This window comes from Eleutherodactylus coqui, chromosome 4, assembly GCF_035609145.1.
Source record: "Eleutherodactylus coqui strain aEleCoq1 chromosome 4, aEleCoq1.hap1, whole genome shotgun sequence".
Taxonomy (NCBI): Eukaryota; Metazoa; Chordata; class Amphibia; order Anura; family Eleutherodactylidae; genus Eleutherodactylus; species Eleutherodactylus coqui.
In genome coordinates, this window is record NC_089840.1 from 282,601,727 (window position 1) to 282,627,745 (window position 26,019).

Here is a 26,019-nt window from a genome sequence, read left to right on the forward strand (position 1 = left end):
ATACAGCCGCCTGTCTGATTAACTTTTGCTATGGACAGTATTATGGACATATATGGTGATGCTATATATCTGGACCAATGAGATGCTATATGCTTTGTGTAGCAACAGGAGGGTATAAAGCCCTGTGTAAGCCAGTAAAGTGTTGGCCATTACTCCCGTACAGGGAAGCATACCAGACCTGTGTGTGGTGTTTTTCCGTTACTGTCGACAGCGGGACATTAGGGTGGGTTTTGACTGATGCTGTACTGATTGATTACCCTGACAGTTCTATTCTGTTGGCTGTTCGACATTTTACCAGCTGCAATAGTTTCCAGCATTCCGGCCGTCTTCACACTTGGCTGCAGCATTTACAGTACAGGCCATGCGGGGGAGATTTATAAAATGTCTTTCACGCGGTGCCGGTATTTTCTATAACAAATCTACTTAGTCTTTGAGAACTGCGGCAGATTCTAAATCCGCAGCGAGACTATTTATACTACGGATTTATGCTGCGGATTTTGAACCCCTGAAGAACAAAGGATAAAATCCACAGAAGTTTGGCAAGTAAGTCCGCAGCATAATACGAGCCATTTAGGCCACCTGCACACGAACGGATTTGCATTAAGGACTCCATGGCCGATGTCTGCGCCAAATACCATCCATAGCATGCTACGGAAAAACGCTTTTTCCTGCACACTTACGGAAACAAATTGCGGTTTCCACGAGCGGAGGAAATATCGCAGCACATTTCATTTTCCTGTGATGTCTGCATGGATGGCTTCCATTTAAGTCAATGGAAGCTGCTCGACCCGCAGTCCATCCGCAACTGACATTGCAGGCAGGTCACAGATTACAATTCATCACCTAGCGACGGTGTGGGGGAAAAAAAATGAGAAAAAAAAGCTGTACAGCGCATGTCCGACAGCGAGCAGTGTGGACCATCCGCAGTATAGATGAAGAACAGAACAGACAGGTACGAGTAGATGCCGGCCGGGCAATGGGTCAGACTCCACTGTGGGCTAACGCATACAGAAATCAACCTCTTTGTGTGCAGGCGGGCTTAGATGTGGATTTGGCCCCTGTGTATTTACTGCGTAATAGCTGCAAGCTACCACTGTGGAAAGCCCGTAGTAATCATGCTTCATGTGAAGGTGGCAGAAGGACTGAATCGGCAGTAAGTCCTCTGACGTAGATGTGACCAGAGACTGACATAGATAAGAATGATGGAACGTGACGTCATACTCAGAATCTCTCACCCACTGACATACTCTTCATGGTCGCAGGGGTCGCAATAGCGATGCGGTGCCTGCACAGAGGGGGCCCAGAGGCCACCCTCCGCCATATACAAATGCACATACAGTGCATTACCGGCTTGTCGTACTGCCAGCCGCGTGATTGTTACGCTGCGGCAGACAGTGCGAGTCAGACAACAGCAGAGCAGACGAGGAGGGGGAAGGAGGAGAGAGGCAGGCAGGCACACACATAACATGGCTCAGAACAGAGGAAGCTGATGATGATGTCATACCCATGCACTCCCGCACAGTGTACAGCATCTCTGTGCCTGCTGGTCTCCTCACACGTCTAAATCATGTGTGCCAAGGTTCTCCTTTTATTTAGGCGGGTAAAAGTTTATATAAGGTTTTAAATCAGGAAGTTAGGTAATTTAGGATACAGTTACATAATTTTGTGTGCTGGTAGGTCATTCTCATAGGGAGGTATTTGTGAGGTAGCTGTGAGATCATTTACCCGGGAGGAGCTTCCCTTGAGCATGCTCTATTCATTGTTGACTTGTTGTCTGAAGGAAATACTTCCTGTGTTTCTCTCCAACCAGTCATTTCCTGTCCCTTTACATAAAGGCATTCCTAGATAGGTTTTCAACTGGTTAAAAACCGGTTTGACCAGTTTTTGGACACAAAGCGCTGCTCCTTCAATTCTTGTGGAGGAGGAGGAGGGGGGGGGGGGCGATGTTCCCTTCCCCCAGAGGATTAGATTAGAGACACAATATAGCATCTTCACAGCTTATAAAAATACAGACAAGATGGTGAGCCTGTCAGCCATCTACCACACTCTCATCTACCTACCTCTCTCATCTATCTATCTATCTACCTTATCTGTCCATCACTGCTATATAGTTATGCATCTCCCTGTATAGACTGTATATAATTGCACATTTTGCACACAATTAAAAAATGCATCAAAAACACCTGCAGTTTCTTATAGTGTATGCGGCATCTTAAAAACGTATGTGGTCTTTGAATACCGCATGCAGTTTTTTAAAATGTATTCTTTTATTTTATTTCAAAAGTATAACAAAAACCATGAACACACCCTAAGGCCGCTCTCACACATGCGTTCAGAAAACGCAGTTCTAAATTGTGGCATTTTTACTGCAAGTTCTAGCGGAGTTTTTGAACGCATGGTACAACATTTGACAGCGCTTCTAAATGCACCCCACCATTGTGATGCGTGAGGAGGTACGTTAAAAAACACAAAAATAGAACAGACAGCTCTCGAAAATCGCGGCATTAGGAACACTGCATTCAAGCTCAGGTCTGAGTAACCCCATTAAGGTCAATGGGAGCATTGTACGGTGGTTAGCATGACGCTCGGGGCGCCGTGCTAATAGCGGTAAAGAGCGGTGTGAGAGAGTGGCCTAAGGGGCTACAAACAAGTTTTCCTGTAGTGCAGGATTTAGGCATGGGTACAGGGGGTGGGGGAGGCCCTGAGCTGAACTTTTGCACCCGGGCCCCTGAGCCTTTAGGTACGCCCCTGCTCTCACCTCTCCTGTAAGCTGAAAGAGTATCTCTAGGGTGAGGGTGAATAAACTCTCCGCCATCTTGTCCAGATTCCTCTCCATCCTTGTCAGGTCAATCAGGATAATTATCTGATATAGAAGATATCAGCCGAGGATCCTGAAAGGGAAGAAGACGAGACAATGTAACATCATACAAAATCCGCTATAATAATACAATTACCAGGCATCCCCCCCCTCTTCCCTTCCGCACCTCCGCTGAGCCCCAACACAGCCCCCTCCACACCCCACTGCTCGGCCCCCACTGCTGACCCCCAGTTCATTAGCACCATTATCAGCCATCTTCTGTCTTCCTGACTGACAGGACTGCCACACAGCGCCACGCTGTTCACAGCATTACCTGACTTGTCCCACAAACCCCAGACATGCTGGGTGCAAGGATGGAGAGGGGGCGGAGTCAGGTGATGCTAGGAACAAAGCCACTCTGGGTGATACATAGGGGGCACTATAACTAAGTGGGGCAACAAAGGCAGCATTACAGCTTAGTGAAGGCACAAAGGGACTTCTTAATTAAAGGGAAAGAGACATTACTAATTTGTCAGACCACAGAAGATGCATTAGTACTACAGGGGAGTCACTGAGAGGTTAATTGGGGGCAGTGTCAGGATGGACAGAGTGTGCAGGGACTAGTCGTAGCTGGAAGAAGTCTTCATGGCGGTCTGGGCCCAGAGAAAGAAGATAAATGGATGACCACAATTAGAGGACACATCACCTGTGATCACTGAAGGTAACTGCACTGTAATCACTAATACTGGAGGTAAATGCACTGTAATCACTATCTCTGTGTACAGCTGGTATGTTTTAGAGCTCTACCATCACTGTGAGGGGATCAGTAAGCTTCCAACACACAAGGATACACAGAATACAAGAACTTCTTAATGTGTGCATTTCTCCTTATATCTACATTAGTTAATCACATTGCAGTGAGGCTACATTCACACGAGGAGCTTTAGAAGAGGTTTTGGAGAGTCTGTGAAGAGCAGCATTAAAAAAAAAAAAAAAAAAAACACCCCAAAAATGTTTGAAAAAATAAAGCAGGGGTGGCGTGGCCAGCTAATGGAGGAGTAGGACACATCTCTGCTCGGCTCCAGCACCTGGCCCTAGTTATCCTTAATGCAGATGACCCAGACCGGGCTTTTAACGAACATGCCGAGGGGGAAGAAGAGGGGAGCATCACAGACCTCCCTGGACGACCCCAGAAGAAATATAACCGTCTTCCTGAGAAGAACAGTGGGAGTGGAGTCCCACGCGGCCGCTCCCAAGATGGCGCCTGCAGCACTTCCAGCACGGCAATCAAGCCCTGAATCAGACCTCGACCAGCAGCATGGAGTGAGAGCCTAGGGCAGACCTGGAGGCCGCAGTAGTCCGACAGCAGACCCTGGAACTACCAGCCACCACCACAGCGGAAACAGCGGAGAATCGTCTGCGGGAAGAGATACCCTGATACCAGCTGGTGGCCGCACGGAGGGGAGAGGAGGAGGAGCGGCATGCCGGGACGGAGACTCAGCACCCGTGGCAGCGGGAAGCGAATCCCCGGTACTCACCAGCGGCCTCGCGGAGGGAGTGAGAAGAGGAGCGGCGAACCGGGACAGAGGCACAGATTCCGAGACGGCGGGGAGTGAACCCCAGGTACTCGCGGCGGCAGTGAAGAGGGGGGGAGGGGAGGAGCGGCGAGCCGGGACAGAGGCACAGCATCCAAGGTGGCAGGAGCGGTGAGTGCAGCTGGCAGGCCAGCTACAGAGGAGTGGGGAGACATAAGCAGCCCAGAGTCGGGGTCCCCTGGGGCACACGTAGCCCCCCCTCACATAACTATGGAGAAACCATCAGGAGAAGAGGAGCAAAAGCATGCAGCACAGGAGGAAGGAGGCCCACATCAGCCCCCCTTGTCCAAAAGGTCCCTAATGCCACAGAGGGAGACAGCAACGACCCCTACGAGCAGTAAGCCCTGTGCAGGAGAGAAACCAAATAAGGGACTCCCGCAGCACACAGAGAATGGGGGAGAACCCCCACAACAAGGTTCACCCCAGACCAGCGCCCGCTCCCCACCAACGCACGGCTCCACATCACTGCTCAGCTCCCCACCTCCGCACAGTTTCTCAGAATTGTACTCCGGGCAGAGAGTTTGCCGTGTCTTTGTCCGGGGTATATAGCTTACTGGACCTACCGGGAATATCTCCTCCCATGATGACGTCAATAGAGGCATGGAAAGAACTCACACAAAAATTGATTCCAAAAGACAGTAAAAAAAAAGCCTCCCCTGCCTATCGAAACCTTAAAGGGGTTGTCTCGTGAAATCAAGTGGGGTTATACACTTCTGTATGGCCATATTAATGCACTTTGTAATATACATCGTGCATTAATTATGAGCCATACAGAAGTTTTTCACTTACCTGCTCCGTTGCTAGTGTCCCCATCGCCATGGATCCGTCTAATTTCGCTGTCTTTTGGCGTTTTTAGACGCGCTTGCGCTGTGCGGTCTTCTCCGTGGTGAATGGGGCCGCTCGTGCCGGAGAGCTGGTCCCGCGTCGTCATCGTAACTCCGCCCGTCACATGTGCCGATTCTGGCCAATCAGGAGGCTGGAATCGGCAATGGACCGCACAGAGCCCACGGTGCACCATGGGAGAAGACCCGCGGTGCATCATGGGTGAAGATCCCGGCGGCCATCTTGGTGAAGGAAAGAAGAAAGAGCTGCAGAGACGGGATTCGGGTAAGTAAAATTTCTTCTTTTTTTTATCACGTCCCTTATCACGGGTTTGTCTCGCACCGAACGGGGGGCCTATTGAAAAAAAAAAAAAAACGTTTCGGCGTGAGACAACCCCTTTAAGCTTTTTCTTGCCAGACCTTGCGATAAAAGAATGGTCAAAGAGGGGTACAAAGAAGATAGATGATCTACTGACCGTAGAAGGCCTAAAAACATTCGCAGAACTTAGCTCCAAATACCACTTACCACAAAAAGAACACTTCACTTACTGTAGAATAAACTCATTTCTACAAAAAACCTCTTTACATAATCTTCAAATCCCCACTACAATTATCAACCAAATCACCTCTGGGAAAACAGGAGATAAATCAGATAGGAGAAGGTTCTATGATATACTGTCAGACAACATTTCTCCAAAGAAGAAATCACATATACTAAATTGGGAAAGAGAACCAGGGGAAACAATATCCACAGACTCGTGGGAAAAGGCATATAAAACCTCCTTAAAATCCACCAGAGGAATGGGGATTTTAGAAACCCAAACGAAACTCCATCTAAGATGGTATCTCTCTCCTTCGCTATTGACAAATAGATTCAAATTGGAACGGGCCTATGTTGGAGAGAATGTGGACAAACATATTTTCTGGTTTTGCCCTAAACTAAATAAGTTCTGGAGTGAAGTTCCAGGTGAAATGTCAAACACCTTAAAATGCTTCATTCCTAGAGAAGCCAAACTAATCCGCTCTTAATAGGCCTCGAAAAATTCCCTCCAAACATAAGATTTTTATTGGGACACTCATTTATGACAGCAAAAACTATAATTGCTAAACATTGGAGAGAACAACTCCCTCCAACAAAGGAGGAATTCTTGGGCCGGATGGCAGAGCAATGCTTATCTGAGGGATGGTTAGCATGTCGAAACAACTCTACGAAACAATATGAGGAGACCGGGGGAAAAGGGAAATCTCAACACTAAAACAAGTTGTATATGGATTATTCTTTTATGATGCCCGTTTCCTGTTGGTTTTGGTTCGTTGCTCTTCACCTAAATTGATAACATAAGAAACCAATTAGCAAAAATACAAACAGGTAAACTGTGAGTAATACTTTATACATTAGAGAAATGTTCCTTGTTGGAGATACTGGGCTGAAATTGTACAGAAGAATATCTAGAAGTTTATATTACTGTCCAGAATGGGATCATCAGACTTCTCTACGTGTTAATGGACTATTGTTTTCTCTGACCAACCTTTCAATAAAAAAAAACGAATATGGTAAAAAAAAAATGGGGTCATTTGTGGGGGTTTTCTGTCGTTTTGGACGCTCAAGAGCTCTACAAGTGGGCAATGGGGCCTGGAATTTATTCCATTGTACCCTGAAATCCAACGGGTGTTCCCTCCATTATAGGCCTAGCCATGTGTCCTTTAAGTAGATTAGGGCCACAAGGGATATGATTCTGAACACGGGGCAAACAGGGGGATCCATTTTGGGGGGTCAATCCTCATTTTCATGGGCACTATAGGGAATATGAAATTTTATTTTTTCTCCTCTAAATTGAATTAATTCCTGAAAAAAAACTGTGGGGTCAAAATACACACGACCCCCCTAAGTGGATACATTAAGAGGTGCAGTTTCTAAAATTGGGTCATAACCCCCGAACAGCCGCATTACAGGAATGTTACATGTGAGGGGAGGAGATCCATTCACTTATTAACCCCCGAACAGCCGCAGTACAGGAATGTTACATGTGAGGGGAGGAGATCCATTCACTTATTAACCCCCGAACAGCCGCATTACAGGAATGTTACATGCGAGGGGAGGAGATCCATTCACTTATTAACCCCCGAACAGCCGCAGTACAGGAATGTTACATGTGAGGGGAGGAGATACATTCACTTATTAACCCCCGAACAGCCGCATTACAATAGAAGAACATGGCAAGAAAATGTCACTTTATGTTGCAGGTTATGATTTCACGTCTTACGGAAATAAAGTTGATGCAGAATCGGGTGACTTCCTTATTAACCCCTTAATGACCAAGAGCATTCTGGCAGATAAAGCTGCAGCAAACAGTCTCAAAGTAAATCTGTCCCCGTTGCCCATAGCAACCAATCACAGTTCTTTGATTGGTTGCTATGGGCTTCTATAAATCTGCCCCCCAGTGCTGGTGACCCCACATACCTCCACCTGCAGCCGGACAGGAGCCGTGGGGTTGTTCTGTGCTTACAGGACCTGTGATGATTACACCGTCATGTGATCAGTGTGTGGGAGGAGACAAGGGGTCACATGACCAGGTCTCTCTGCTCAGTGGATGCAGGACTCTGCTGTGTGAGGATGTATTCAGAGAGTCGATGGAGCGGAGCCGAGCGGGTGTGTGCGAGACGGAGGAGCGGAGCCGAGCGTGTTTTAGACGGAGGAGCGGAGCCGAGCGTGTGTGAGACGGAGGAGCGGAGCCGAGCGTGTGTGAGACGGAGGAGCGGAGCCGAGCGTGTGTGAGACGGAGGAGCGGAGCCGAGCGTGTGTGAGACGGAGGAGCGGAGCCGAGCGCGTTTGAGACGGAGGAGCGGAGCCGAGCGCGTGCGAGACGGAGGAGCGGAGCCGAGCGCGTGCGAGACGGAGGAGCGGAGCCGAGCGCGTGCGAGACGGAGGAGCGGAGCCGCGCGTGTGCGAGACGGAGGAGCGGAGCCGAGCGCGTGCGAGACGGAGGAGCGGAGCCGAGCGCGTGCGAGACGGAGGAGCGGAGGCGAGCGCGTGCGAGACGGAGGAGCGGAGGCGAGCGCGTGCGAGACGGAGGAGCGGAGGCGAGCGCGTGCGAGACGGAGGAGCGGAGGCGAGCGCGTGCGAGACGGAGGAGCGGAGCCGAGCGCGTGTGTGAGACGGAGGAGCGGAGCCGAGCGCGTGTGTGAGACGGAGGAGCGGAGCCGAGCGCGTGTGTGAGACGGAGGAGCGGAGCCGAGCGTGTGTGTGAGATGGAGGAGCGGAGCCGAGCGTGTGTGTGAGATGGAGGAGCAGAGCCGAGCGTGTGTGTGAGATGGAGGAGCAGAGCCGAGTGTGTGTGTGAGATGAGGAGCAGAGCCGAGTGTGTGTGTGTGAGATGGAGGAGCAGAGCCGAACCTCCCCTTCATCTCTCTGATAACTCTCTCCTCGACTCCCTCTAGTCCGGCTTCTACCCCATACATTCGACCGAAACCCCCTCACAAAAGTATCTGCCCTCACACAATGACCTGATGATGGCCAAATCGAGGGGCGACTACTCCCTACTAATGCTCCTTGATCTCTCTGCTGCATTAGACACTGTCGACCATGACCTCCTCCTTGCTATGCTTTGCTCCATCGGTCTAAAGGACAATGCTCTCTCCTGGTTCTCCTCCTACCTCTCTGACCACTCTTTCAGTGTTTCCTGCACTGGCTCTATCTCCTCTCCGTTCCCCTCCATTTTGTGCCAGCTTTCCCTCTACCATATGTGGCAAGAGGGTACTCGCCTGCAGATCGCCAACCTCAACATCAGGGAAATGGTGCACCACATGTGTAGATAGACTCCAGGAGACTTAAACTTTCTTTAAAATCTGGTGCCTGCCAGTTTTATTTCACAGCATTCCAAACATGTAAAGTATAAGGAGAGCCCATAATGTTAGGGGTCACAAAGCCACTGGGCAACCATCGCTAACCCCACCGGGCGTCTACAGGGCATCCTCCTCTTTCAGACTAGCGATGGTTCCCAAACAGATCCCCTCCCCCAAGGATCTCGCTGGTCGAACTTGGACCTCTGGCTAGCAGCCCTTCAGCTCCACTGAGCTAGTACTCGCTCCTCTCTGAGTCTGGCAGGAATTGGCTTTTATGTTTTGCTAGTTGCCACACCCAAAAGGTGTTAACCCTCTCAGTACCAGTATGTCCATGTCTAGCCCTCATGCTTGCATGACACCGGGAAGTTACATTTCTTAGGGGGGGGCACTTACTTTTGCAATTAGTATTGAATTATTGAGTTGTGACCCCTTTACCTTTCCTATGTAGGACCTAAAGAATGCTCCTGCCAAATTTCATGTTTGTACGACATCAGGAAGTTAGAGAATTAGATTACGTACATTACACAAGAGTGCAAATACTTTTGCACTTAGCATTGAATAATCAAGTTGTGACCCCTTTACTTTTCCTATTCAAGATGCAAAGAATGCTCTTGAGAAATTTCACGCTTGTACGACACCTGGAAGTTAGAGTATAGAGATATAGATATATATGATAATCAAAATAGCTCTGTAATACCCAATTGCTTATATATAACAACCTTTGGAATATTTTTTTTGTATAACTGTTTTAAATTCTTTGTATTTTTTAAAGGCACTGTCCCACTTCTAGCAGTTTGTTTTTTGCAGGAAGCAGATAGCTCTCTGCATTGCACAGTGGTCGAAGTTGGTACTGCCAACTGAGTAATACTGAAGTGAATGATACTGAGCCTGCAAACCAATCTAGGCCACTGCACAATGTACAGAGCTGTCTGCTTCTTGCAGCTAAACAACTAGAAGTGGGAAATGTCTATGCTAAAAATAAAATGTTTTTGGCTAGAAGGTTTTCTGATGAGGTGCGGACTGAAGACCAACTTATTCTGGTTCAGGAGAGACATATCAGCTCATTGCCCGCACCAGCTGGTTTTTGACCTTGAAGTTGAGGGTTGTCACCCTATGTGGAGACTAAGTCCCTTGTGGCTGTCACAGAAGGAAGTGCATGAGTATGTCGAGCAGGAGGCTGGGATGTACTGGGGGGGTCAATGAGGGTACGGACTCAGAGTTTGTGGTATAGAACGCCTTTAAGGCTGTTAACAGGGGGTCTTTTTGCCTCCTCCATATCTTAACAACAAAGAAGGTCCCTGCGGGCCACCTGATTAGATTTGGAGCGCCGCCTTGACTCAGCAGAGGCCAAACATGTAGCATATCTTTTCCAGGAAACTTCCTTAGGTCTCGGTGACCTGCGACGGGAATATAAACTGCTGCTCATTTAATATACAAAAAAGAAACTTCTTTATTCCAGTCACCAGGTTTTTCATTAGGGAGATAAAAACGGTCACTTGCTGGCCAACTTGGCCAGAGAGGATCAGTCAGTACCACCAATTACAGCGATGCGGGATAACGCGGGTGCCCTAATACATGACCATAAACTAGTTAACCAAGTGTTTGCCCAATTCTATATTGACCTATATACCTCTAAACTAAGCAGCTCTGATGAACAATTGCTAGCTTATCTCGACGCTATCCCCTTCCGTACGCTGAGCAGTAATAGTGCAACCTACCTGGATGGAGCCCTGAGTATAGAGGAAATAACGGAAGCTATTAAGTCGCTCCCTAACAGGAAATTACCAGGTGTAGACGGGCTTCCTGGGGAGTGGTATGAAAAGAATGTGGAGCTTTTGACCCCTCGACTCCTAACACTGTACAACTCTATTCTGCGAGAAGGGGCTCTTCTGGATACCATGTGCAATGCCCTAATAGTCATGATCCCTAAAACTGGAAAAGACCGACTGCAGCTCTCACCGCCCCATTTCACTCTTTAATAACATAAAAATTGTTGCAAAAATACTGGCGACACATATAAACTCAGTTGTTGGGGAGATCATACATGCTGACCAGTCTGGTTTCATGCCTGGCAAAAGCTCAGACTTGAACTTAAGGCGACTTTTCAACCATCTGACGTATAAGCACACCAACTGTGGGAAGCACAGCTTGGTAGTTATAGACCAGGCAAAGGGCTTTGATTCAGTAGAGTGGAAGTACCTGTGGGTAGTGATGCGGTGCTATGGATTCGTGCCAACCTTTATTAGGTTGGGATCCTGTATTTAAACTAATAATCATGGTTCTGCCCAGTTTCCCCTGGTAAGGGTGCCCTCTGTCTGCCACCTTGTTTGCCCTTACTGTAGAGCCTCTTGTGATCTAGGTTTGAACATTGCTGACAGTAAAGGGGTTTAAACTGAGCGATTACAAAGAGCACATTGTGCTTTATGCGGATGACACTCTCCTCTTTCTCCAGGACCTGGAATCTTCTCTTGACTCAGAAATGGGTGGCTGCTATCCCCGATCTGCTATTGGGGGAAGATGAGGACATACTAAAGGGCTCTGGTTCTCCTTTGATTAGCGCTAGGGACAGGCTCATCCAGGTCAAGTTCCTGCACCACATATACTATACACCTTCCAGGCTGCGCACTATGGGTCTGCTCCCTTCGGCAATATGTCTGGTTTCTGATGGGACCATCATGTATGAATTTTGGCAGTGTGCGGTCCTGAAAGACTTTTGGTGGGACAATAACTTAACTTAGCCATAACTTATTTTTTTCCATTGAGATAGTTGTGTGAGGGCTCATTTCTTTGCGGTATGTTTTATAGTTTCTATTGGTATCATTTTAAAGTGTGTGTGACTTCTTCAACGTTTATTACATTTTTCTTGGAGACGCCATGACCAAAAATGTGCAATTATGCCATTGTTTTTTTTTCTGATGACATTTACCATACGGCATAAATATCCTGTGTAGCACAGCGGGGGTTAAAGAGCACGCCAAACGGTCACTTTTCTTCTTGTTTGGTTTATTTATACAGTCTTTGACAGAAACATAAGCGACTGGGTCTCCAGAGAAATAATAAATGATAGCAACAACAAAAGTCTCTGTTCAAGTTTAACAACGCGGGTGCCCTAATACATGACCATAAACTAGTTAACCAAGCGTTTGCCCAATTCTATATTGACCTATATACCTCTAAACTAAACAGCTCTGATGAACAATTGCTAGCTTATCTCGACACTATCCCCTTCCGTATGCTGAGCAGTAATAGTGCAACCTACCTGGATGGAGCCCTGAGTATAGAGGAAATAAGGGAAGCCATTAAGTTGCTCTCCAACAGGAAATTACCAGGTGTAGACGGGCTTCCTGGGGAGTGGTATGAAAATAATGTGGAGCTTTTGACCCCTCGACTCCTAACACTGTACAACTCTATCCTGCGAGAAGGGGCTCTTCTGGATACCATGTGCAATGCCCTAATAGTCATGATCCCTAAAACTGGAAAAAAAAACCTACTGACTGCGGCTCTCACCACCCCATTTCACTCCTTAATAACATAAAAATTGTTGCAAAAATACTGGCGACACATATAAACTCAGTTGTTGGGGAGATCATACATGCTGACCAGTCTGGTTTCATGCCTGGCAAAAGCACAAACTTGAACTTAAGGCGACTTTTCAACCATCTGACGTATAAGCACACCAACTGTGGGAAGCGCACCTTGGTAGTTATAGACCAGGCAAAGGCCTTTGATTCAGTAGAGTGGAAGTACCTGTGGGTAGTGATGCGGTGGTATGGATTCGTGCAAACCTTTATTAGGTTGGGAGCCTGTATTTAAACTAATAATCATGTTTCCCCAGTCGTCTCCACGACAGCACCAATTGAGATTGCCTCCTCCTGATAGGACAGGAACATACTGAGAGGTTAAAAGCTCCCCCCCCCTTCCCCACTTTCCTCAGTGTCTTCCTGTCCTGCCAGGAGGCAGGATCTCTGAGAGGGGCTGGTGGAGAAGCCAGCCAGGATTTACTTACAGGCAGATCGGAGGGCAGTGGGTCAGTCTGTCCTCCCTTCCAAGCCAGATGAATCCTGGGACGCCACACGGGGTGGTAACCCCCGGGCCAGGTTCCTCCCGCGGCGGCCCATGGGGGGTACAAAGCGGGAGCCTCAGTCCCCCTCCTCCTTCCTGTAGAGTTACAGCGCGGCGCTCCAGGAAGCCCTTTGAACGGCGGGGGGCGGGGCGCCGCGTCACGTGCCCAGCATCAGGAGCAAAGGGGGCGGGGCTTAGCGCAGGAGCGTGAAAATTTGAAAATAAAGGAGCCTGAGAGAAGCCAGAATAGACCAGCACTACAGGTCGCAAGGTGTCTGCAGCATCGGTACAGAAATGAGTGCTCCAGCACCAGAGACAGCTGAAACCTCAGCCTCAGCGGCCGTAAGTAGCCAGTGCGGCAAAAAATACAATGCAAATATCCAGTGTATTGTTTACGGAAAAATTGCATATTTACCCGCAAAAAATGCTTTATTTGTCAGGGGGATAAAAAAAGACATCCCCCCCAGAACAAAACTTAGAAAATGCATGGAGTGCGGGACAAGACTGCCAGCTACGTACCAGAGGCCTCTATGCAAGGCATGCGTAGCTAGGCTAGTCAGAGAGGAATCGGGGGGATTCATGGAGGACGTTAGGAAGCTGGTGAAAGAGGAGGTTAGATCAGCCCTGACGTCACAGCTGGTGCCGCCAGCGAAACGCCAGAAAAAGGCGTATGTTCCCGACGAGCCTTCCGACTCCGAGAGTTCAATTGGGTCGGAGCAAGAGGAACCGGCGGCCGAGGAGTCCTCAGATAATGAGGACCACAAAAGATACTTATTCCATCAGGACAACTTAACGGTATTGATTAAGTCAGTCAGGGCTACACTAAAAATGGAAAAGCCCAGAGAACCATGTACCTTACAAGATGAGACATTCAGGGGACTAGGGGAGAGGCGCAAGCATACCTTCCCTGTCCACAAGAATATCACCAAAATAATCCAGAAAGAGTGGAGGAAACCAGACACAGGCTCTTTCTCCGCTAGAGGGGTAAAAAGAAGGTACCCATTCGAGGAGGAAGTTTGCGCAAGCTGGGAGGAGGTACCTAAGGTAGATGTCCCAGTGGCAAAAGTAGCCAGGAGGACGACCCTGCCCTTTGAGGACGCCGCACAGTTAAAAGATCCTATGGATCGCAAAGCTGAGGGCCTTCCAAAGAAATCATCCACTTGTGTGGCGCGGACTCTAGGGGTATGGCTAGAACAGCTGGAGCTACACCTAACTAATAAGACGCCGAGAGAACAGATCCTAAATTCCCTTCCGATCCTGCGTATGGCAACAAACTTCCTAGCGGACGCCGCCGACGGAACTGTCAAACTCTCGGTGAAAGCCACAGCCCAGTCTAACTCAGCCAGAAGAGTGTTATGGCTGAAATCGTGGTCAGGCGACCTAGCCTCAAAAAATAAGTTATGCGCCCTCCCATTCTACGGCCAGTTTTTGTTCGGACCAGACTTAGACAAGATTCTAGAGAAGGCGGCCGACAAAAAGAAGGGATTCCCGGAAGAAAAGCCAGAGAGAGGGAAGACCTTCTTCCGGGCCCCAGTGCAACAGCCCGAGGCCTACCGAGGCAAGGGCAAGACAGGCCGCTGGAGTTACCCCAAGGGGGGCAGAGGAAGGAACATCCTCTTTAACCCCCACCAGGGGAAGCCAAAGCAGAGACCCTGACGCCATCCCCGTAGGGGCAAGGCTGGGGAGCTTTGTGGATCAATGGGCCGCGATTTGCGAAGGCCCATGGATCCCAAAGATCTTACAGCAGGGATGCCGGATAGAGCTGGTGTCCCTCCCCAGAAGGAAATTTGTTATCACGGGAGGCTCCAAGCAACAGTTACACCTACTAAGGCAAAGCGTTCGGGACCTGCAACAACTAAATGCAATATCCCCCCGTACCGCAAAACGAGGAAACTCAGGGCCATTATTCCAGGCTCTTCCTAGTAAGAAAACCCTGCGGGAAACAGCGGATGATAGGGAATCTGAAACCTCTGAACACCTGCGTCAGATACAGAAAATTCAAGATGGAGTCCATCTCCTCAACGATAAAGTTGATTCCCAAAGGAGCCTACATGGCATCCATCGATTTAAAGGATGCTTATTTCCACGTACCGATCCACGAGGGGTCCCGGAAATACCTAAGGTTCGCAGTGGATATGGGCAAAGGAATAGAGCACCATCAATTCAGACGCCTGCCCTTCAGGAACTCCTCAGCACCCAGAATGTTCACCAAAATTATGGCAGAGGTAGCCGTCTACCTGAGGATGAAGTCGGTCCTAATAGTACCCTACTTGGACGATATTTTAATAATAGCAGAGTCCAGAGAACTCCTAACGAAACACCTGGGGATAGTGCTAGAACTTCTCCAATCCTTAGGATGGATCATAAACTGGGAAAAATCCAGCCTAGATCCCGACAAGAAAACGTTCCTGGGTATAACGCTCAACTCAGAATCGCAATGCTCCTGCCTACCCGAGAAAAAAATACAAAAAATCCGACGGCTAGTCAAAACCTTCCTACGGAGACGATTATGCACGATTCGGGAAGCCATGTCTCTCCTGGGAAGCTTGATGTCATGCATTCCAGGAGTGGCATGGGCCCAGGCTCACACCAGAGCCCTGCAAGCCTCAGTCCTATCCACGTGGGATAAAAGGCAGTCCTCTCTAGGGACAAGAATGTACATCCCAAGCGCGGTGAAAACATCCCTGCGCTGGTGGACATCCCCAGAGAACCTGCGGAGAGGGGTTCATTGGCTACAAAACCCAGCCACTCACATCACAACGGACGCAAGCGCCTGGGGATGGGGAGCGCATGTGGGGAACCAGTTCTTTCAGGGCCCATGGCCTCAAAGGACAAAAGAACAGTCCTCAAATTACAGGGAACTACAGCCTGTATGGCAGGTCCTACAGCAGTTAGGGAACTCGCTACGGAACCAGCATATAAAGATACTGTCAGACAATATCACCGCGGTCGCCCATATACAACACCAAGGGGGCACAAGATCTCCCACCCTGAAAAACATCGCACAGAAAATTTTCCACTGGGCAGAGGGCCGGATCCTCTCGATCACGGCAACCCACTTGAAGGGGACACTAAACCAAAAAGCGGACTTTCTCAGCAGGAGGCAAATAGACCCAGGAGAATGGTCTCTCTTCCTGGAGGCATTCAGAATCCTGACCAACCGGTGGGGGACCCCACAATTGGACCTGTTTGCAACCAGGGAAAATGCCAAAGTAAGCAACTTCTTCTCCCTCCGGCCAGGAGATCGTCCGACAGCAGTAGACGCCCTAGGCCAAGACTGGGGAGAGGGGTTGGTGTATGCCTTTCCTCTTATACCGCTGATCCCCAGAGTCTTGCAACATTTCAGAACCCAGGTATGCACACTAATCCTGGTGACCCCCTTCTGGCCCAAGAGAAGCTGGTTCGGTTTCTAGCAACATTGAGCGTCCAGGACCCAGTCACCTTTCCTACCTGGACAGATCTTCTATCGCAGGGGCCACTGAACCATCCGAGCCTAGACAAGCTCCACTTAACAGCATGGCTCTTGAGGAATCCTCACTAAAAGAGAAGGGATTCTCAGAGAGAGTAGTAGAAACATTAATGTCCAGCAGAAAAAAGACGACCCACCTTATCTACCAGAAAGTTTGGAGAAGGTTTTCCTCATGGAGACAGGGAAGGGATCGCGGTGATTCCATCCCGGACATCCCTCTAATTTTAGAGTTCTTGCAGGAGGGCCTAGAGATGGGCCTCTCTCCAAGCACCCTGAAGGTCCAGGTCGCAGCCCTTAGCGCCATATGTGACACAAAGTTCGTAGACAACAGATGGGTCAACAGGTTCCTAGCAGCAGCAACTAGATTACGGCCTAGGCCCATAAATCTTTTTCCAGACTGGAACTTTAATTGGGCTCTAAGGGCCATGACAGCGGTACCAATCGAGCCGATCGAAGCACTACCCATAAAAATGCTTACTATCAAGACCATTTTCTTAGTAGCCATCACCTCCGCAAGGCTGGTTAGCGAGCTGCAGGCCTTGTCAATTCGCCACCTGTTCCTGAAAATCTCGGACACCAAATTAGTATATAAAACGGACCCGGCTTTTATGCCAAAAGTAGTATCACATTTTCATAGGTCCCAAGACATAATAATCCCCTCATTTTTTAGTAAACCTAAAAACGAGGAAGAAAAAACCCTGAGCTGCCTGGACGTTAGGAGAGCAGTCCTAGGCTACATAGAGGCGACAAGCCACTGGAGGCGGGACGACAACTTGTTCGTCCAGTTCAGTGGCCCAAATAAAGGGAGCAAAGCAGCGAAAAGCTCCATAGCCAGGTGGATCCGCCTAGCCATCATAGAGTCCTACAAGGCCCTCGGGAAGGAAATCCCTTTAGCTCTTAAAGCCCATTCTACAAGGGCAGTAGCATCCTCATGGGCCGAACATAGCTCAGCTTCGCTCGAGCAGATATGCAAAGCCGCAGTCTGGAAGAAACCCCACATGTTTGTTAAACACTATAGGGCAGTGATGGCAAACCTTTTAAAGACAGAGTGCCCAAACTGCAACCCAAAACCCACTTATTTATTGCAAAGTGCCAATATGTCATGGGGCGGAGCTTATCACGACGTATGATTTTTACCCCTGTCGTTCTAAAAAGGAAAATGTCGCTTCAAAATAGACAACGTGCAGATTTTGACTGCTTTTTGGATGCGGAAATGCTGCAGAATGTACTCAGCGGAAATTTCTGTAGCAAATTCTGCAGTATTTCCGCATTCCAAAAAGTAGTCAAAATCTGCACACTGTCTATTTTGAAACAGCCCTGCCCATGTCCGCCACATGTAAGCATACCCCAGGGGAAATAGTGACCTCCCCCAGAGCAGCCCCTGCGATAATAGTGACATCCCCCTGAGCGGCCCCCAGTATAATAGTGACATCCCTCAGAGAGGCCCCCAGTATAATAGTGACATCCATCAGAGCGGCCCCCACGGTAATAGTGACATCCCACAGTGGCCCCCGCAGTAATAGTGACATCCCACAGTGGCCCCCACGGTAATAGTGACTCCCCACAGTGGCCCCCAGTATAATAGTGACATCCCACAGCGACCCCCATCAGTGACAGTGCTCTCCTAAGTCCCATATACTTACCCCCTCTTCCTCGTGGAAGCTCCGCTGTTCCTCTGCCCGGCACGCCGCCAGCAGCGCTTATCACAGGGGCACAGTGTGCTGTCAGTGTGTTGCCAGACGCCTCCTCTCCCCTGCTCTCGCGGAACATAAGAGGAGATGTCAGGGGAGGGGAAGGCGGATTCCGGCTGCATACTGACATCACAGTTTGTGCCGAGATCAGCGCCACTAGCAGCGCAGTGAGTGAATACCAGCAGGGGAGCAACAGCCCCTGCCGGTATTCACTACTAACGTGGTGAGTGACCGGCGGCGGCGCGTACCAGCAGGGTGGGCTCTGCGTGCCGCCTCCGGCATGCGTGCCATAGGTTCGCCACCACTGCTATAGGGTAAAAGTGCAGCAGGACGAGGACATGGCCTTCTGCCGCAAAGTCCTCTCGGCAGCAATCCCACCCTAGGGAAACTGTAGTTGGTACGTCTCAATTGGTGCTGTCGTGGAGACGACTGGGGAAAAAATAGATTATACCTACCCGATAATCGGGTTTCCAGGAGTCTCCACGACAGCACCCGTACCTCCCCCCCCCCCCCCTAAGAAAGTAGTAAAGAATCTATAGAATATAATTCCCCCCCCCAAAAAAAAACCCCGGTTAGGGGAAAAAATTTAAGTTGAGCTCCTACCCCGTTGAGCTCCTACCCCGGCAATTCGTTAGAATCCACTGAGGAAACTGGGGAAGGGGGGAGCTTTTAACCTCTCAGTATGTTCCTGTCCTATCAGGAGGAGGCAATCTCAATTGGTGCTGTCGTGGAGACTAAGGGAAACCCGATTATTGGGTAGGTATACTATATTTTTTCTGCCCAGTTTCCCCTGGGAAGGGGTGCAGGGCAGGGATGCCCTCTGTCTGCCACCTTGTTTGCCCTTACTGTAGAGCCTCTTGTGATCTAGGTTTGCACATTGCTGACAGTAAAGGGGTTTAAACTGAGCAATTACAAAGAGCACATTGTGCTTTATGCGGATGACACTCTCCTCTTTCTCCAGGACCTGTAAACTTCTCTTGACTCAGAAATGGGTGGCTGCTATCCCCGATCTGCTATTGGGGTAGATGAGGACATACTAAAGGGCTCTGATTCTCCTTTGATTAGTGCTAGGGACAGGCTCATCCAGGCCAAGTTCCTGCACCACATATACTATACACCTTCCAGGATGCGCACTATGGGTCTGCTCCCTTCGGCAATATGTCTGGTTTCTGATGGGACCATCATGTATGGGTTTTGCCAGTGTGCTGTCCTGAAAGACTTTTGGAGGGACAATAACTTAACTTAGCCATAACTTATTTTTTCCATTGAGATAGTTGTGTGAGGGCTCATTTCTTTGCGGTATGTTTTGTAGTTTCTATTGGTATCATTTTAAAGTGTGTGTGCCTTTATCAACGCTTTTTATTACATTTTTCTTGGAGACGCCATGACCAAAAATGTGCAATTATGCCATTGTTTTTTTTTTCTGATGACATTCACCATACGGCATAAATAACAGGTTACTTTTATAGATTGGATTTTTATGGATGCAGCGATACCAAATCTGCTTTTATTTATATTATCATTACTAACATGGGAAAATGTTTATTTTTTTTTTTACTTTTAATTCCTCTATTTTTTCCAATAATTAAAAAAAAATTAACTTATTATTCTTTATTTTAGTCCCCGTAGGGGATGTTTGATTGTTCATACATACCCCATTTTGACAGGCAATCTGTGAAGGCATGCCACAGGCATGCCACTATAGGCATTTCTTCATGGCTGCCCTGGGGCTTTCAGAAAGCCTCCAGCTACTGAGACAACTGATTGGAACCCTGTGAACAATAATCAGGGCATTTAGAGGTTAATAGCTACAATTATCATTAGCGCAGATCGTAGCTGTTGAAGGCGGGTGTATGCTACAGCGTTTCCCAGAAAATAAGACACTGTCTTATATAAATTTTTGCCTAAAAAGGGGCAAAGTGTCTTACTTACTTAACAGCCAGTGTTCGGATTCCTTGCTCTGGTCTCCGGCACTGCTGCAGGCTTCCGTGTCCTCCTGCATGCCGACAGAGTAGTTCTTCCTAGTAGCAGGGCTTGAGTACCCCATCTCCAGCAAGCTAATGCTCTCATTGGTTAATCGAGCGCCGCGTCATGAGTCCCCCCCCCACGCGCCTGTTCCTTTAAAAAGGGGCCGTTCTTGGTGGTCCCATGATACAGCACTTTAATATTATACAAAATAATATAATTTTGTATTTATAGATATGCTGTCCCCACCAATGGCTTTTTGGTGAGGAGTGCAAGTGGAGGACATTAGGGGTGGGAGCAAATCTCGCTAACAATACTGTAGCATAGAAATATAATAATTGAAGGATAATCTTTAATTATATAGCGCCAATATATTCTGCCGCGCTGACAAGACAGGGGAAATAAAAACAAAATAAAACAAGACCACGGTTACCAAGGGTCCTGCTCCAACAAGCTTACATACTACAAATAATGCGGTGATCCAAAAGGTAACGGGGCTGGAGATGTGCACAGTATGGTGAGATGGAGAGTGAGGGATGCTATACACATAGGCAATAATCAAATTGGGCCGTATAGTGGCTGAGCCGGTATGACTGCAGGTGCCGGTTGATTACAGCTAGCAGGAATTGCAGTCCGTAGGACAGGGAGCATGTACAGAGGGCTTTGGTTTAGGGTATACAGTATACTTCCCTGAAGAGGTGCGTTTTTAGACAATGCCTGAAGTTTAGTGAGTCAGTGATTGCCCGGATAGTTGGGGGTAGCACGTTCCAGAGGACTGGTGCTGCTCTGGACAAGTCTTGGAGGCGGGAATGAGAGGTTCAAATTTGAGGGGCACTTAATCTGATTTTGTTAGCAGAGCGGAGGGCTCGGGCTGGGTACTAAATTGATATGAGGGGCAATGTAGGGCGGCGCAATGCTGTTGAGGGCTTTGTGGATGAGGGTGCTGAGTTTAAATTCTGTTCTGTATTTGACAGGCAGACAGTGCAGTGACTGGCACAGGGCAGAGGCATCTGAGTAGGATCAGGGCTAGTCTGGGGTTGGGAGGTTATTTCCTGCCGAATGTCATCAATTTTCTTTTTGAAGTAAGCAGCCAGCTTTTCAGCACTGATATCCGTTAGTGGGGGCTGCAAATCTGGGCTGAGAAGGGAGTGCAAAGAGTCAAAGAGTCATTTAGGGTTGTGAGAAAGTGAGGAGACGAGGGAGGTGAAGTAGACTTGCTTGGCATGGTGGAGTGCTAGTTTGTAGGTTCTAAGCATGAATTTGAAACAGAGAAAGTCTGCGGAATTTTGAGACTTTCTCCACAGCCGTTCAGCACACCTAGAGCACCGCTGGATGAAGCGCGTTTAAGGTGTGAGCCAGGGCTGCCGTGGTCTGCATCAGATAACTTGGGTCACACCAGGCTTCCCTTTATCCAGGGCATGTTTGAGAGCGGTGTTGTAGTTTGCGGCAGCCAGGTTGGGGCAGGAGAGGAGAGAGATAGGGGACAGAGAGGACTGTAGGGACTCAGCAAAGACCTGGGTGTGAATGGCCTGAAGGTTGCTATAAGTATGGTAGTTAGGAGGGTCTAGGAAGATGCTAGGAAGCTTGACAGAGAAAGAGAGGAGGTTATGGTCCAAGAGCGGGAGAGGGGAGTTAGTGAAGTTGGAAGCAGAGCAGAGACGGAGGAAGACCAGATCCAGGAGTATTGCCATCCTTGTGAGTGGGAGGCTGCAAGTTGTGAGACACCAAGGGAGGAGGTGAGAGAAGCTGAGAGGCAGATGGAGAGACAGGGTCGTTAGTGGGGATGTTGAAGTCTCCTAGGATGAGGGTTGGGATTTTGGAGGAGAGCAAGTGGGGGAGCCAGGTGGCAAAGTGGACCAGAAACAGGAGCAGAGCACCTGGGGGTGGTAGATAAGTGCTTCTTACATGGACAGTGGACAGAAAAGTCATAGGGCATGTACCTTGAATGATGGAAAAGTGAGTGAGGTTACCAGGGGGATGACCTGGAAGGTGCTTTGCGAGGAGAGAATAACACCTACTCCTCCACCTCGCTTGTCTTCTGGTCTCAGGGTATGGGAGAACTGCAGGCCATTGTAAGACAATTCAGCAGGGGAGGCCGTGTCAGACTGCTGTATCCACGTTTCTGTTAGAGCTAGCAGGTTTAGGGATTTAGCTGTGAAAAAGTCATAGATGGTGGGGAGTTTGTTGCATGCTGACTGGCAGTTCCAGAGCATTGAAAGGAAATCAGGGAGCATATGCACAAACTAGTGGTTGGGTTAGAAGGGTGACTCAGTGGGGCAGGTGGGGGGTAATAGTTAGGGGCACTAGAGGGTGGGTCAGGATTGGGAGAAATGTCCCCCGAGGCTAGTAACAGCAGGATAGCGAGAGGAGCAGGTGGGTAGGGGATTTATGAAGGCCGATAGTTATGTTTCACTGTGGCTTCAGGGGGATTGAGTCCTTTTAGGAAAGTGAAGAGTGCATGTGAGCTGTGCATAGGTGAAGAAAGGAGAGAGGGGCTAATATGGATAGAATGTACCAGAGGTGAGCGTTGGACATAGGTTTAATAGAAAATAGTAAAGATAAGAATAGAGACTACAGTAGTAGTGATGATCAGGAAGTGCAGGGTTTTAAGACAGTTTATGCGGCACACCTGTTTCTTGCTCTGTTGAACTGCCATGTTGAACTTCATAAATGTTACACTTAATCTCGGGCACAATTCAGCACAGGGAACATATGTGTGTCAGTGAATGGAAACTACTTTTAAAACCAAGCAACAGCCAACAGCTGGGAGGGACTAGTTTAGGTAGATTCATTAAGCATATAGCCAGTGACCCACCCAGAGGTTTTATGGCTTGCTTACATAAACAACACCTCACCACTATGATGTAATGTCCCATTATTCATGAGATAATGCTAGACCGAATGTCTCCGTAGTGGTCATATCTTGCAATTGTTCTTTAGATAGCATAGAAGGACTTGAAGAGTCTACCTGTTGACAACTAGAGATGAGTAAGTGTACTCGTTAAGGCCGATTTTGCAATCGAGCATCACTATTTTTGAGTACCTGACTACTCGGGTGAAAAGATTCAGGGGGCGCCAGGGCTGACAGTGGTGTTGCAAGAGGAGTGGGGCGGGAGAGGGAGAGAGAGCTCCCCCCTGTTCCCCACTGCTTCCCCCCGCTCCACCACGCCGCCCCCCAGTGCCACCCGAATCTTTTCGCCCGAGTAGCCAGGTACTCGAAAATAGCGGTGGCCAATCAAGTAATTGCTCAAAACGAGTATGTTCGCTCATCTCTATTGACAACGGTTATGGCTTTCTCTTTTAGTGTCCCCTTTCCATTTCATTTCCTTGACCGCCAGACAGGAATTCCGGTCAGAATTGGTAGCTGGTGAATTAACCGGTGAAGGAGGCATTTCAAGGTCCATTGCTACCAAATCAGGGTCTTGGTAGGTGAAATAGGAGACGACATGGCTGTATATCTTCAGGGTTGCTGGGTAAATCAGCACAACCTTGATCTGCCTCCTGTACAATAGGGGAGAGTGCTTTCCTTTTGTACTGAACTTCAGCAGAATAGTTCGCAAAAATCAAGGTTTTGTGTCCCTTGAATTCCAGAGTGTTCTGGTAGCTTTTAAAGATCCTTAGTATTTTAGCTTTATTAGCGTAGTCTAAGTACTTTACTATGACCGGACGTGGGCGGGGCTTAGGATCTCTTGTACGTTTATCTTGCCATATGTGGGGGTCCGGCCCTAAATCGGTAAGCTTGCTCCGTTTTTCAAGAAGATGTGATGCCCAAAGCAGATGGAATTTCTTGTTTGCATATTTGGTATAAATATTTCTGTAGGTAAAAGCAAATCGAGAAACAGAATGATAGCGCTCCAATGGTTAGGGGGAAAAATTATTATTGAGATATAAAAAGAATTTCTCAAACAACGTCTAGGACTCACCCAGACCTAACGGGACCCTCCTGGTGTCCTGAAACGTGAAGAATCCTAGAAGGCAAAAAGTAACCTTGGTTGTATTCAATGGATGGAATCCAATAGTGCTGGTCAAAACGACATCCCTGGGGGAGAGCGTCACGAGGTGGCTCTAGGTATGTAGATACCAGAGAACAAGAAACCGTGCTAGACAACAGTATAAAAAAGACCTCCTGGCGCTCCAGCAATATGGCTATGGTGGATAACTTAGGGCGAGCACCCACTGGCGTTTGCGTTTCCCGCGGGGAAAAAACGCAGCGTTTTCGCCGCGTGTCACGCGTTTTTCCGCGCGTTTTCCGCGGCGTTTTTCGCGGCGTTTTCGCGGCTTTGCCATTAATTTCCATGGAGAAAAATAAGGACACATATGCAACTGACAGTTCCTATGTTAAAAACGCAAACGCAATGCAAAAAAAACGGCAGTGGACAGGAACACATGTTATCTCTATGCCTGTGCAGGAAAAACGCAAAACGCAGGTAAAAAAACGCCAGTGGGTGCTCGCCCTAACTTTGTAGGGGTGCCAGGTCTGCGGCACCCCTCAGTCCCAGAAGGCGTATAGTGAATCAGATGTAGAAAGATGTTTTCAAAGTTCAGTAAGTTTATTCTGCAACACGTTTCGGCTTCCTAAGAAGCCTTTATCAAGCATAAAACATATTACAAATGACACAAAAATGTACAAATAAAGGTTACCTCCCCGTGTATGTGTGGCGTATCATGTGAGTCTCGGAGTTTCAATCCTGACGTGCCTTCTGGTCAGATTAGTGTTACTTCCGGTGGCTTCAATGGAACGCAGTGATGCGTGTTACCGATAGACGCGTCACGGGGTGAAAAGGCGTAGGCGTTGTCACGTGATATAGTAGCGTCTGGGATGGAGCGCAGCACGTATAGCGTTATTAAATTTGATGGACTACCAGTATTTTAGATAGGGGGTAGTCATACGTAGCGTCTAGCGGACAGGCATAGAGAAAGGGGGGGCGTGAAAAATGTCTTGCGGTATGACACGTTGACGTGAAATATAACTTCGTATGATGTGATGACGTCATACGTAGGCCTTTATATGAGTTCATATCACGTGAGTGGACTGGAATATGTCATGTGATGTGGTGCAATGGTCATCAGGGTATTACGTGGATTAGCATGGTGACGTCATTTTGGGGGGCGTGGCATTTATTGATATCACGTGAACGGACGTGGTGGAGACTTGTTAATATCACGTGAAGAGGTTGGATTGTATCCTATGATGTGGTGTAATAACCATAGGAGTATCACATAAGTAAGCTTGGTGACACTGCTTAGGGGTCGTGACACTAAATGGTATCACGTGAACAGGCATGATGGGGGCGTGCTAATTACTAATGGAAGGCACGTGACAATGTCAATTGGAGCCATAAAGTATGTTAATATATTAGATTAGAAACAAGACTTTAGCAAAGAATATGGGAAATAAAACTATAATAATAGTACAGTATAGACAAAGGTATAAGTGATAAAACAGGGAGAAAAATAGTTTTAGGAATATAAAGAGTTAAATTAAAGTATAAAATATTACATAATGACATCAATCATATAGACAGGTGCATATTGTATTCTACGGCTGTACAGGTATTAGTTTATAGTTATTGTAAGACAGTGACCGGCAAAGTGCCGGAGGGCAGATATGTTTCGCCTAGGATGCTCTCATATGTGGCTTTAGGGAGCACCTGGGCAGATAAACCTGGCGAAGCCTGGACTAAAGAACTTTATTTCCTTGTGTCACTGTCTCTGGCCGTGGATGCCCAGGCGGCTACCTTATCCTGACGCTAATGCCTCATATATGGTGTTTTGA

The 26,019-nt window shown here is 48.2% G+C and overlaps 1 protein-coding gene across 2 annotated transcripts in view; it reads right to left on the minus strand.

Moving 5' to 3' along the window:
* The window catches only part of LOC136624479 (gastrula zinc finger protein XlCGF66.1-like), an 89,379-nt gene that overhangs the window by 57,037 nt on the left and 6,323 nt on the right, over nt 1-26,019 (minus strand). The window contains exon 1 of one of the 2 annotated variants that reach the window (XM_066598460.1): nt 2,759-2,922. In XM_066598460.1, the coding sequence (XP_066454557.1) occupies nt 2,759-2,836 (78 nt within the window). In that variant the 5' untranslated portion in view covers nt 2,837-2,922. Of the gene's footprint in view, nt 1-2,758; nt 2,923-26,019 lie in introns of those variants that run through there. The other variant, XM_066598461.1, reaches the window with a different exon arrangement.